Source organism: Denticeps clupeoides, chromosome 12 (assembly GCF_900700375.1).
Source record: "Denticeps clupeoides chromosome 12, fDenClu1.1, whole genome shotgun sequence".
In the NCBI taxonomy this organism is placed as follows: domain Eukaryota; kingdom Metazoa; phylum Chordata; class Actinopteri; order Clupeiformes; family Denticipitidae; genus Denticeps; species Denticeps clupeoides.
Genome location: NC_041718.1, coordinates 11,779,092 through 11,792,813, shown reverse-complemented (window position 1 = coordinate 11,792,813; position 13,722 = coordinate 11,779,092). Strand labels below are relative to the sequence as shown.

General features: G+C 40.7%; 1 protein-coding gene, 1 long non-coding RNA gene and 2 other non-coding genes across 5 annotated transcripts; 3 read left to right on the top strand and 1 right to left on the bottom strand.

Moving 5' to 3' along the window:
* The first annotated feature begins 2,636 nt into the window (after positions 1-2,636).
* On the top strand, positions 2,637-3,876 carry LOC114800598 (uncharacterized). The gene is made up of 6 exons (XR_003751411.1): positions 2,637-2,698; positions 2,902-2,973; positions 3,188-3,238; positions 3,336-3,410; positions 3,613-3,661; positions 3,737-3,876. It is a non-coding gene; the product is annotated as an uncharacterized LOC114800598 (long non-coding RNA).
* On the top strand, positions 3,025-3,111 carry LOC114801535 (small nucleolar SNORD12/SNORD106). The gene has a single exon (XR_003751568.1). It is a non-coding gene; the product is annotated as a small nucleolar SNORD12/SNORD106 (small nucleolar RNA).
* LOC114801534 (small nucleolar SNORD12/SNORD106) lies at positions 3,446-3,536 on the top strand. The gene has a single exon (XR_003751567.1). It is a non-coding gene; the product is annotated as a small nucleolar SNORD12/SNORD106 (small nucleolar RNA).
* Positions 3,877-4,684: 808 nt separating the features above from the next.
* Positions 4,685-13,640, bottom strand: cse1l (CSE1 chromosome segregation 1-like (yeast)). Of its 2 annotated transcripts, none has more exons than XM_028998166.1 (25): positions 13,511-13,640; positions 12,617-12,707; positions 12,349-12,491; positions 12,111-12,212; positions 11,858-12,003; positions 11,687-11,777; positions 11,435-11,542; positions 11,269-11,361; positions 11,018-11,185; positions 10,798-10,927; positions 10,636-10,701; positions 10,326-10,528; positions 10,157-10,241; positions 10,016-10,077; positions 9,721-9,857; positions 9,426-9,529; positions 9,237-9,334; positions 8,948-9,098; positions 8,574-8,782; positions 8,350-8,447; positions 8,158-8,243; positions 7,946-8,027; positions 7,713-7,859; positions 7,402-7,633; positions 4,685-5,190 (listed from the first exon to the last, which is right to left on the bottom strand). In XM_028998166.1, the coding sequence occupies exons 2-25, from the start codon at positions 12,699-12,701 to the stop codon at positions 5,101-5,103; spliced, it is 2,916 nt and encodes a 971-aa protein (XP_028853999.1). In that variant the 5' UTR covers positions 12,702-12,707; positions 13,511-13,640; the 3' UTR covers positions 4,685-5,100. The 2 variants fall into 2 exon arrangements, with proteins under 2 accessions (XP_028853999.1, XP_028854000.1); XM_028998167.1 differs by lacking the exon at positions 4,685-5,190 and adding an exon at positions 5,216-5,504.
* Between the last annotated feature and the right edge of the window lie 82 nt (positions 13,641-13,722).

Sequence of the window (13,722 nt, the reverse complement as noted above, 5' to 3'; positions counted from 1 at the left end):
GTCTAGCTGACCAGCACACGTTGTTCCGTCTGAATGGCGGCCAGAGATCACATCAATATCTTTCTTTTGTCTCTGCTACCCCATCGAGCTCCCCGAAACCACTGGCTGCCTTGGGCTGCCTGACTTTAACGAACTTTGATACCTAAAAGACACTTAAGACCCATTAGAGGCTCCGGTTTCTAGTTGTTCACAATATTTGGATTTGCCAAAACTGAGATGCATGATGGGGGCGGACAGGTCCATTACCCGTCTCCATCGGTTTGATGAGTTTAGGGGTAATTGTTTAGATGTTGTAGTAATGGAATGACCTTCTAATGATGACTAATCCACTCACTTGCAGTGGAGTGGTCAGGGCTCTTAACCCTTCCCCCTGACACCTGTGACCCTTCCCCCATGCCCCAGGAATATCCAGCTCGAAAGCTAGACTATCCAAACTGAGTGCATGCGTGTGCTGGTGGGAATGATTCGTCATAACCTAAAAAGACAACTTGCTTTACCATAAATTAATACATTTGTGGCTATAAACATGAAGGCACTCACTTTGTGTGTAATGTGAAGTGCCAGTTCCCATAGAAATATGTATAAGAAGTACGAATGTACTAGTAAATAGCATTTTATGTTCCTCAGAAGGCCAAATAAACGGATTCTACAGCTCAGACAGTGATTTGCTGGGGCATGTGTGGCCCTAGTTTGCATCACAATAACCCCCTTCACAGGTTGGGGATTATCCCACATGCATACCAGACCCCTTTGAACCATAAGAAATACCAGGGCCCACCCTAAGTGCAATAGGACAGTTTTAGGTGCGTGATCAACTGCTGAATCCAAAGATATGCTAATGTAATCACAGAATTAATTGCGTTTTGCATCTACACTGATTCTACTTGGGAGTTGAATTTAATAAATCGACAGGTTCTTTGACATTGTTGCACTCGACACGTACACGGGCATCTACCTTATTCTCACTCATTCCCAACCACCCAATTTTAATTTATTTCTAGATCCTGGTTCCTGGTAATGAGCTTCTGACAAGACGTCCCAGCATGACACATACCAGAGGGTCACCACAGCCACCAACAAATGGACCATTTTTAGCATTTTAATGGACATTATTCTTTCTCGGAATCACCAACCCTGCACTGACACCAATTGCAGACTCAGTTTCTTCCTTTCTTTTTAGTGGAGACCTTCTTTGTGTGCAGAAGGGCCAACTGTAGGGCCTGTCAAAGCCCATTGACACATACATGTTGTTGTTTATATTTTATTTTGTACAGAATATGATTTTTTGGGTTTTGTTTGTTATGCACTTCCTGGGCTAATGTGATGCACTTACCCCTATGGCGGGTTGTTTAGGGTCAAACATATGAGATTCTGATTTATCTTTGTGAAGATTTGATTTTGCAAGACCCTATTGACCGTAGGTACACAAATGTAAAATTCTGGGGGTGCTGCCATTTTGGGATTAGTGACTTTAAAATGTTCTGAGGATCATGTGGTGATTCTGAAAACGCAGAAATGGAAAAACACTATTTAAAAACCTTTGCCCAAGAAGCTGAAATAACCTGTGGTCCACATTTAGATCTAAGGATATATATATTTATATTAAAAAAACATGAACTTTATTCAGTGACTTTAACTTGTCTTGTCCTGCGCACAGACCTCATAACCAAAGCTATTAGCCAGAATGATTCAACATCCCCCTTGAATAGAAATAATTCTATGTCTAACGAAATGATTGATATCAATATTACAATCTTGTGAAAATGCATCTGAACCTCATTCATAATTCATTATATGAAAACATTTTGTGAATGATTTCCCAGTGACAGTTTCTTGCTTCCAGGTAATTTTAGTTTGTTCAAGGTCTTGGTATAAGACCAATATAAACAGTGGCCAAATGAAGCAGTTCATTTTCAAACAAAGAAAGCCCCTTCAATTCATTTAGTCCCTTTAGTGCTATTAAAAACTGTCAGTGATTTTTCATTTTAACTGTGTTTAAAGTAACAGGAATGTACTTCGCTTTTTGAGCCACTTTGGGCTATAGAATGGCTCTCTTCTTAGCCTGTAGTCAATGTTTAGTTAAAAAAAAAGATCTATACAGATGTAGAGGGGATTACCACCTCTGTCTCCACCTTACAAGTTTAAGAGACAAATCCATGTCGGTTTGCATTGTGTTTTCAAATGTTTGACTCTAAAACTATGATTATGACCATGAAATCTAACAATATATTCAGATATTGATACTCATTATAATGTGCTCAATGATGCAGCCCATATACTAAGTTTAATAAATCTTACACAAACCATCAGAATATGAAATATTTGATTGTCCTAGAAGAGATTAACCAAATTTCTTTTGGATAGTATGAATTTTGCCTTATTTTAGATGTCATACAGATAAGTATTATTTCAGGTAGTTAATTTTGTTTAAAATTATTTATCTAAATTACACACATGGGCGGTAATAGAGTTTCAGAAATGAAGGATTTCCTGCCATTGCTGTTGTGTTGGAAGTCTGTTTGCAATCAGTTTACATTACTGCGCTGCGCTCTAGTGGGTAAATTGAGTACTACACACAAAGTGCGCCACGAAAAACTACATATCCCATGATCTTGGCGCATGCGCAAAACTGACGGAGTGCATTTAAAAAGGCCACTTCCCGTGTCCCAGGTCTCTTTCACGAAGAAGGTCTGGGGAGGTATGTAGGGTTTCGCTTCTATGCAGTGCGACTTAGAAACAGTTGCAGGGTTGTTAATTGCTTTAACATATTTCGTAAGGTTTCAGAACGTTTCGCTAGTTTCAGCGCATTTGGGTGATTTTTAGTTAGCGGCAATTGCAAAATATTACATCTGTACTTCAGGGCTTTTTTTGATTCAATGCCTCCTTTTATACATTTTGTAGCACGTGGTCCCACCCAGCCGCATGGTTCTGTCTTCGTTGGTCGAGATGCCGCACCACGCCGTTTCCGCTCTGGTACGTACAAGGCCTGAGGGCGTTTTATCCCGTTCAAAATACGCTTTGGTTGGCGATTATGATGATCATTTTTTTCCCCGGCAGATCGACTATGTTGACTGCGTTTGAAACTAAGCCAAAATTGTCTGATCTTTCGCCCGACTGGACACCCACCATTTTAAAATCCACGAAGGACTCCCGATAGGTCTAACAAATGTGTACTTTCTCGCCACAGGTTACTCGGGAGTGGGGTTGGGTCACGTGAGCGTCACTTTGCATAATTTAGGTAAGGATTTTAAGTGATTACGAAAGTTCATTTTAAAACCGAGACATTTTTCAGACCTTTTTTGCCTTATTATTATTATTTTTTTTTTTTTCTTCAGCGAGGATGAACAGAACTGCTACGCTGCTGGGAGGTTGAAGATGCCTTTCTTACTCTGGCCTGATTAAGCCACGTGGTAAGTTTTAGCCTGACACCCCCCTCTTCCTCCATTGTGGTGTAATGATGACCATTTTTCCCCGGCAGATCGACCCTGTTGATTTCTGCGTTTTTGATTTAAGCCAATGTGTTCTGATTCACCAAGATCTCAATTTAGGTTATAGTTTTTTAGTTTTTTTTTTTTTTTTTTAAAAAACTAAATGCAACTCTCTTATTCCCAGGGAGCACCAGCATTGATGTGTGTGTGCTTTCTCAGACTCTGTAGTGGAGGTAATTTGAATTCACTTGTCAATGAGCACACTTGTGCTTCTGTTTTTCCTTTAACTCTACTATTTCTGTCTACAGTGCCAGTTTAAAGGCCTGCAGTGTTCGCTTTGGAAAAAGCTACCAGGCGACTTGTCAAGACCACCAAATTAAATTATAATGTTTGTTTACCCATTGCATTGTACTATAATGTATGATAATAAAGGCAACTTTTAAAGTGACTTTTATTTATTTATTTATTTATTTTTATAAAATGTAATTAGGTGTTCCTTTAGTCAGGCACATTAAATCTAATTGGTTTGCATGACTGGCTAAGATTTTTTAGCTCAGTGGCCACATTGTCTATTTCACAGAACAGTAGAACCATATGGAGGCATTTATTAAAAAAGCATTAGTGTTCCTGTTTAGCTAGTTGTTCTATGCTGCAAGTTACTGTACTTTGTTCCATTTCTAATTAATCACACTTTTGTGTGTGAATTTAATGTTTCTAGTACTACAAAGGGATGAAAATCAAAGAGGCTGTTTGTATTAAAAAAAAAAAAAATCACGTTCGTGAACATTTCTAAAGGGGTAAAAGAAGCAGGTAATTTTCCATAAACTTTGTTCACAATTGTTTTTCCTCTGTCACTAGCAGTTTAATGGGTGTATGTAATTTAAACCCCATTCAATAGAATCTTTGTTCCTAATGTGCCATCACATTAATGCCAGTGACTTGATTGGTCTGGTTGTAATTAAGATCACAAACTACACACTATATGTGTAGTTTGTACACAGCCTCTGCTGACAATCACTTCATTTTGTTCATATGAGGAAGGGATGTTTTATTTAAATAAATCCACGTCATGTCTCTGCAATTGTTTAAATCATGGTAGCGTTAAGTGTATTTCCCGATCAGAATAATTTCAGAGAAAAAAAAAAAAAATGTTATACAAGTGCTTCTCTTTATTAATATTTAGAAACATTGACAAAAAAAAAAAAAAACACTGGACAGAACATGCAAACACAAAGCAAGAACAATTTTTGCTTTCTGAAGTGCCAAACTACACAGTTCTCATCCAGTAAAAACCAGAACAAGACTTTCCAATCCCAATTAAATGCGGCACAGCATTTATATATATATATATATATATTAACGTGGTCCAAGACCAAACCGTTAAACCGATGGGCCAATAGGCAGGTAATACTACTAACAATAGGCTTCAATATTCCTTATTAAAGGTCCAATCCGCTGCCCCTTTCAAACCCCTTAAAAAAAGTCCCAAGAACATCCATCTGCCAGGTCAGGTCTCCATTTAGTGAGTCAACTTGTTGTCTGAGGGTTCGGTCCAGATAAGACAGTCCCAATCATTGGATCGGATCAGTCTAATTCACTAGAGACGATTCAGTCTTTCAGGAAAAAAAAAAAAAAATCTTGGAAAAGAAGGAGCACATCGCAGTATCCCACATCACACCAGCTGCACAGAGGCTGCCTGGAGGTAACCCTGTAGGAATTGGAGAGCTTCTGCATTCAGACTTGTGCTCAGCATAGAAGGGACCTGCCAGAAAAAGAAGTGAGGGGGGGAAAAAGAAAAAAAAAAAAAAAAAAAAAAGTTATTCTTTTAATCCTGTTAAAAGTTAATCAGTTCTGCTATACTTCAATACCATTTATAGTGATACTCACACAAAGCCTTAAATATATTCATCTGACCATGTCATGGGTACACCACAAGCATGTTGCCATCGTGGTTTGAGTGCAGCCATGTGCATGCATCGCACACGCAACAGGAGTCATCTGAATCAGCCCTATGCTTCAATATCAGTCACTTAATGTAGGGGGATTTTTTTTCTGGCTAGCATGTATTTCACATCTCTGTCATAGGTCAGACACAGAAAAGAACAAACTAAAGCTGCTTTAAATTTAGAACATTGACAAAATGAACATGTTAATCCATGTCTCCCCCCCCCCCCCCCCCCCCCCCCCCCATTTACAACGGTTTCTGCTTTGGCTGTGCACGCTCTGACAAGAAACACAGTTCTCAGCAGACATGCAAAACAGCATACAGTGGAGGAAATACTTATTTGACCCCTCGCTGATTTTGTAAGTTTGTCCACTGACAAAGAAAAGAAGTCTCAGAACAGTATCATTTTAATGGTAGGTTTATTTTAACAGTGACATAGCACATCAAAAGGAAAATTGAAAAAAGAACTTTAAATAAAAGATAGAAACTGATTTGCATTTCATTGAGTGAATTAAGTATTTGAACCCTTTAACAAAAAATACTTAATTCTTAGTGGCAAAACCCTTGTTCGCAAGCACAGAGGTCAAACATTTCTTGTAGTTGATGACCAAGTTTGCACAAATTTTAGGAGGAATTTTGGTCCACTCCTCTTTGCAGATCATCTCTAAATCACTAAGGTTTCGAGGCTGTCTCTGAGCAACTTTGAGCTTCAGCTCCCTCCATAGGTTTTCTATTGGATTAAGGTCAGGAGACTGACTAGGCCACTCCATGACCTAAATGTGCTTCTTCTTCATCCACTCCTTTGTCGCCTTTACTGTATGTTTTGGGTCATTGTCGTGCTGGAACACCCATCCACGACCCATTTTCAATTTCCTGGCAGAGGGAAGGAGGTTGTCGCTCAGGATTTTACGATACACGGCTCCGTCCATTTTCCTGTTGATGCGGTGAAGTTGTCCTGTGCCCTTAGCAGAAAAACACCCCCAAAGCAATATGTTTCCACCTCCATGCTTGACAGTGGGGACGGTGTTTTGGGGGTCATAGGCAGCATTTTTCTTCCTCCAAACACGGCGAGTTGAGTTAATGCAAAAGAGCTCAATTTTGGTCTCATCTGACCACAGCAACTTCTCCCAGTCACTCTATGAATCATTCAGGCGTTCATTAGCAATCTTCAGACGGGACTGTACATGTGCCTTCTTGAGCAGGGGGACCTTGCGAGCACTGCAGGATTTTAATCCATTGCGGTGTAATATGCGTGGAGCCCCAGACCGAGGTCGATTGATGGTCATTTTGTGCTCCTTCCATTTTCGAACAATTGCAGCAACAGTTGTCACCTTCTCTCCCAGCTTTATGCTAATGGTTTTGTATCCCATTCCAGCCTTGTGCAGGTCTACAATTTTGTCTCTGACATCCTTGGGCAGCTCTTTGGTCTTTCCCATGTTGGAGAGTTTGGAGTTTGCCTGATTGATTGATTCTGTGGACAGGTGACTAGTTAAGACAGGTGTCATTAATGAGGGGGACTAATTGAGTAGGCGTGTCTAACCACTCTGTGGGAGCCAGAACTCTTAATGGTTGGTAGGGGTTCAACTACTTATTTCACTCAATGAAATGCAAATCAGTTTCTATCTTTTATTTAAAGTTATTTTTTCAATTTTCCCTTTGATGTGCTGTCTGTCACTGTTAAAATAAACCTACTATTAAATTGATACTGTTATGAGAGACTTTTCATTTCTTTGTCATTGGACAAACTTACAAAATCAGCGAGGGGTCAAACAATTATTTCCTCCACTGTAATACCTGCTTACCTAATCTCATTTCACATTTTCTATTATAACAGTTGTCATTTCACAATTGGAATGTGTGCCATTTTCAAAATAGCAACATATTGTTAAAATGAATGATTTCGATATATATATATATATATATATATTTAAATTGTAGTTGTCAATATGAAGGCCAACTTGAATCAAAATATGTAAGACATGCTTAGTTTCCTGAAGAAAAAGTCCTAATTAAGCTCAAGATACTCACCCTCCCAGGGCAGGCAGTGGACAACTTGTGTAGTGATTGTGCCAACAAAATCTTGGGGTTGCTGACTGCCTCACCAATCGGATCGTGCTCCTTTTTTCCAGCAAAGGCCAGCTGGGAAAAAGCCGTTTGGTAACCAGGAGTGTCTTCTATGTCAATGAAATGCTCATCATCAGGGATGCTGTCATCCTCTGGTAATTCAAAGAGACCAATCAAGGCCTGCAGAAGAGGGGTCCTGCAGAATCAATTAATACACATATATATGTTAAAAATAGAGTGAGTGCTCAGTAAAGACTTCAGCTACTCTCACTCACCAGAGCTTAGTGTACTCTGTGTCCATCATGGCTGGGCATTCAGTCAGAACTTTGGTGATTCCCACAGCACAAATCTTCTTCTCAACCTGACCAGACACTTTCTGCACCTCTGGAATTACTATCTTCTCCACCACCATTCCAAACATTCTTAGAGGAGGGAAAAAGTCAACATGTGAGGTGATGCCACATCACCAGAGCAGTTCAAAAGACAAGACAAAACACTGCACACTCACTTTGGTTGGATGCTGTCAAATATCTCCTGCAGCGCAATTGCGCCATACTTCACGCTGTAGAGATTGATGAATACTAAGAAACCTTCAGTAGGAGAGAAAATTTGTCTATTAACACATTCAAATGCAGTCTTGGTATCACACTAACAAGTGAAATATTACCAGTTTTCACACAGAGAAAAAAAACATGCTGCAGTTTTATTACACAAACATACTTTTTACAAACTTGGTGGTTTTGGAACTCTGCAGTCTCTGGAAGAGGAGAATGAAGATCTGCTTCCTGTACTGAGTAATTGATTCTCTAAGAGTAAGGAAGAAAGGGGGAGAAGGAGAGGAAGGGGAAAAAAAAAATCTGAGCCACAAATTTGATGAAATTATCACACATAAGTGAGTTCGAGTTGACATACGGGGGCATGTGCTCAATTATGCTGTTGAGCAGGTAGAAGCCCTGGTGGTCATTGGCTTTGGAGGCGATCAGCTTCTGAAACACGCCCAGGAGTCCAGGCTGTATGAGAAATGACAGCATAGATCATTACTGAATGCTGCATGAAACAGATAACAGGGGATCCAGTCACATGTGTGCATGGAGCCTTTCAGAACATGTTCCCTTCTGCAACACTGTCACACTCACAATTTTGTCAGCAGCCGTGGAAGCGATGGCAGATCCACCCTTTTCCAGATAGGCCTGGAGAAGGCGGACCAGAGGGGGGATGTTGCCTGTGCGCTCCCACAGGACCGGTTGCAGCAGGTGGGGGAACAGAGCCATGTAAGAAGAGGGGATGGCACTTGTGTGGATCTCCAGAAGCAGGGACATCACCTGGAAGACGTATGGTACGAACTCTGCCAGGGAAAAGGAAAAATGGGTGACATGCATTGGTGTGCCAAAGGAAACATTTTCCCTGCACTAAAAGCACATCGAAAGTCGCTCTGCATAAGGGCATCTGCCAAATGCCAGAAATGTAACATCAGAAGGATTTTTAATCCTAAAGAGGCAGCATTATTTACCCTGCACATCATTCTGGAGGATCTCGGTGAAGACAGGAAAGAGAGCTTCCTCAAAGCTGATGACAGTGTCAGGGTTGGCTTTGCAAGTAATTCTAATGGAGAGGCACAGCGACTCAAACAGATAGTGGTTGAAGTGAGGCTTGCTGGGGTTCTGAAATATACATAGAGAGACTGTAACATACCTGAAGACAGTAAGCTGGCAATATTAATGCTTTGGAAGAAAAGAAAAAATTGCTGCAGACAAATACTGTTTAATACAGTAATAATAAACCTAGAAAAAAAAGCCTACCTTGCTGACCAGCAGTAGCTTGTGGGTGAGCTGGCCTATAAGTGTGGGGACATATGGCACAATCGACTCTTGCAAAAGGGAGAAGCTACGCATGATTGCTGCAAAAAAACAAAACATAAAAGTGATTATACAAAATAAATACACTGAAACCATATAGTAAAAAATGCAGAAAAAAAGACTGCATATTACCTTTCATGATATATTCATTCTCTGAAGACCCAGGCAGAGCCAAGGCTTTGAAGAGGTTGTTGAGCAGCTGTTCTGTAAACGGGGCCATTTCAGCAGCAGTAATGCTGTAAAACAGATCAGTTAATCTCACATTAACTATTAAAATTATTGTTAACCTAATGAAGCAAAAACTTCGTACATAACAAAACCACCACAATAAAAACCGCCTACATAATACTTCAATTACATACTGATGCCAGTTTACATAATCATTAAGAGGACAATAAACCAAACTGAAGACCGTATCCAGACGTACAGTGTGGTGTTATTAGGGCCTCTCATGGTAAACAGTCTTTCCAGGGCGTGAGCGGCATACGTGTGCTCCACAGTGCTCTCTGCCTGAAGATGGGCTATCAACAGTGGGACGGCCTGCATTAACTGTTCCTTTGGAAGCTGTGTGTAAGAAGGCAAGATCAGTTTTTCCATATTGGGAATAAAAATGCTTTTCCCTGAAGTAGCCAGTTTCTAACCCTTTCCTATGTTTGTGCAAGCACCTAAACAAGAATGCAAATACCTCATGGGTTTTCAATCTACAAAAGAAACCAGCATACCTGACTTCTGAAGATCATGACATACTTGATAGCATCTGCCTTCAATACTGGAAACTCGTTGACTGAAATGACAAATGCCACTTTTACATACACTGTACGTGTCACAATGCATAAGGACTGTTGCTGAATCTAATAACTTACCATTGGGAGACTTCAGGTCTGTCAGAATGTGGTTGACGAAGAACTCTGAGAGGTTTACCAGCTCATTGGCTTGGGTAATGCCATGCTGAAAAGCAGACAAATAGAATGCATAACACAACACAACAAGCTTTAATGAAACAGTTTTCTTCAAAACATGACACAGACATACCTTCTGCGTCTGGGCCTTGGAGGCTAGTGACGTGACAAGGTAGATTGCTGCATCTTTGTGTTTCCAGTTAACTCCTGGATTCTTGGCATATTCTGTCAACATGGAATTCACATAGCCAGAAAAAATGGCAGTGACAGGGCCTTCAAAGAACTTGCAGAGGCCTCTGACCAAATCACAAGCTGCCCTTCGCCGAGTATCAATATCTGTAACAAAGGAGGGAAAGGAGATACATTTTTATTTGGGGGAAAAAAAAATAAAAAACAAAAATAAATTATAGTGCTAAATTAATATATATTTATATATTAGTTACCAGAGCCTTCAAGGTCTCTTCTGATGTATTCCTCTGAATTATCCTCAAACGCTTCCTCATCTGCACCTGAGCACCACATGAGAGGAAATGAACAGAATTTTTTATCCAAGTCTATCCTATGCTGACAGTCTTGTGGAGACTATTATAAACCTTGCAACTTACTTCTAAATTCCATGTTGGGCACAATGACCTTCTCGCAGATGCTGGTAAGTGTGTTCTGATCCTCAAAAAGATGCTTGTAGTGTGGACGTTCACATACAGATGCCAAAAACTGAATGGCATTGCTTACAAGCTATGCAAAGGAAGACCAGAAAAGGAATGTCTGGGTGTAAGAATACGATTAAGTTAATTAGTCAAACACTATAGCAGAAATCTCACCTACCAGATCATATTTAACCTCCTGTCCTGTGGTAACCAACAGGTTCCAGATGGCTGTAACAAAGCGAGGCAGATATACCTGGAACTCTTCATCGTACTTCTGAGCATAGAGCGCTGCATTGTCACAAATCTGAGACTTGAGCAGCTCTAACAGCCCTGCTTCCTCCTCATCCTGCTCAAATGACAGATATGACCAGGACAGGACAGTCAGTGATTGATCTCATCAGGGTAAAATGTACAAACAGCTCCACTCACATCAGTTTGAAGCAGTTTGTTATCCAAGTTCAAAAGGTTATGAAAGTTGGACATCCAGGTCTCCATGTTATCCTCAAAGAACTCTGGAAGATCCTGGGCAAAACATCAAACGCCACAAATTAAATGGCACATATAGGTGAAAAATTAGTCGAGTTTTGTTACTTACTTGAAAGTTAAGGCTGTAAAAGAGTTTTGAAATCAAAATAAGGGAGGAAAAGAGGACTTTCAAGGCATTGACATCTGTGGCATGGGTCCGGCACAGTTCAATTGTCGCCTTAAAGAGAAAAAGGCAAGAATAACCCACATTAGCTTGACAAAATACAACAAAGCTAAAACCATATGATATAAACTAATCCTTCATGACCCAATGACCAAAGTTACATGCAAGATAGAAGGGATGCTTGAATGCATGCCTCACCTTGAACAACTCTGTTAGAGGCTGCGCAAATGTGTCCAGAACCAGCTTGATCTCCAACCACAGCTCATTAGACTTGAACTCGTGCCGATATCTATAGTGTAAAATTCAGACGAGTTAAGAAACAGTTTCTTGGTTTACTAAACAGAGCCCCTGTAAGGTTATAGGTTGCACCTTTTGAAGAGTGAGTGTGCTGTCTGAAGCACTCCATTAATGATGTGAAAGTCACCGCTCTGAAAACGGGTAACCATCTCAGTGAGAAGATCGGGCCATTTCTGGGGGAAGTCTTCTCTGCCAATGATGCTGATGGCGTCACTCAGCTATAAAGATCACTAGATCACTGACTGAACCTTTTACATTCAGATATAGTAATCATTGAATAACATTAATTACTGTTAAACAGTGCACAGAGTGGCAGAGCATGTACCTGTTTCTGAATCTGCTCTGGACTGCTCAGCATCAAATTTACAATGTTGGCCTTGATGGCAGTCCGGTCAGAATCTGAAATTTTGTTCGGTTCATCTTCAATCTAAAGTTGAAAGATTTCACCCTTCAGAAACCATTTCAAGCAAATAGAAAGGTACTTACAGCAGAACAAGCATTTCACTGCATGTCATATGACAAATGAAATTTGAATTTGAGAACTAAAAGCAACATTGACTCACTATGCGCCAGTTCCTCTTGATGTAGTTCTTAAAGGTGACGGCAGCACAGACACGAATCACGGTGTCCTGGGACTTCTCTAGCAATGTGAGTAGTAAAATAGGGTAGTTCTGGTTCCCCTCCACTGACTCAAGAAACTTTTCCGCTGGTAGAAAGCAAAATAAAAATCACAAGGTCAAAAAAGCAAGCGTAATTTTCACACCCAAAAGTGCATATTATATGTCTCTTTATGTTGAGAGGTTACAATTTTCAGATCACACCCAATGGTACCTGGTCTTCTGACTGCTGGGTCAGGGTCCAGAGTTTTCCGCAGGAAATCAGTAAGACTTTGGAGATTTGATTCATTTAAATCCATGATTTCCTATACAGTGACATTTCATGGAAATATAATGATCATTAGGGATGAACACTATCAACACAAATGCAAATAATGACAATGCAGACCAGACAAATAAGAATGAATCTGAAATCGGCGTCATGAAACCAGTGTTTCTGACTTTTTCGACCTGCACAAGAGGGATGAAATAAAAATCAACATTTCGACATGCTGCTAACACGACAGCTAACTGGCCCCCAGCACCATGTGTAACTCCGTTAGCCTAGCAGCGGGCTAACTGAGCGGCTAAAGCTATAGGGTTGGCAAAAAGTGTTCAAGCAATTGCTGGCAATGTATGATCAAAGCGAAGTTTTGCTGTATAGATTTAGCTCAAGTATATAAAGCCCGACGAAATATAGACTGGGGCGTTATAGTAGAGAACGCTACCTGACGTTAGCCCAATGGCTGTGACGCTAGTTAGCTGGCGCTAACTTTAGCCACCTACAGCCTTGCTATAATGTTGTAATGGTGCTTAAAAACAGGGCAAGGCAGAACGGGGATAATAAAATTTACGATATATGGCACTTCCAAAGTCCGATTAATCATCTCACGCCGTCAAATATTCTTATTAGCAAAACCTGTAGCAGTTAAGTGCATCTGTATGACAGAACATCCGCAGGAGGGGGAGAGGCTGCTGCTGCTGCTGAAGTTGTACAGTTCAGATAGCCTAATTTCATTAATCCTGGGAGTTGTAGGCAATCGTGAAGTTGCCTTGGGGAGGGAACATCCATGTAAACGTGCGAATTAGATCGGCGCCTTTTCGACAATGGCAGAAATGGATCGCTTACCCAGTGCGTTGGAGTTGAGTAAAACCGGCTGCTGGCGAGTGCTGCACTTCACTCGTTTTCAAATGTTCCAGACAGCTGCGCGGTCACGACTCGACGCATGCGCACGCCGCGGCCTGACGCTCCCGCGTAGTGGTGCGTGTGAGATCTGAATCAGTTCGTGATGGGCACGGCAGTTCATTGAGAGTTACCGAATCTTTTGAATCAGTTCACTT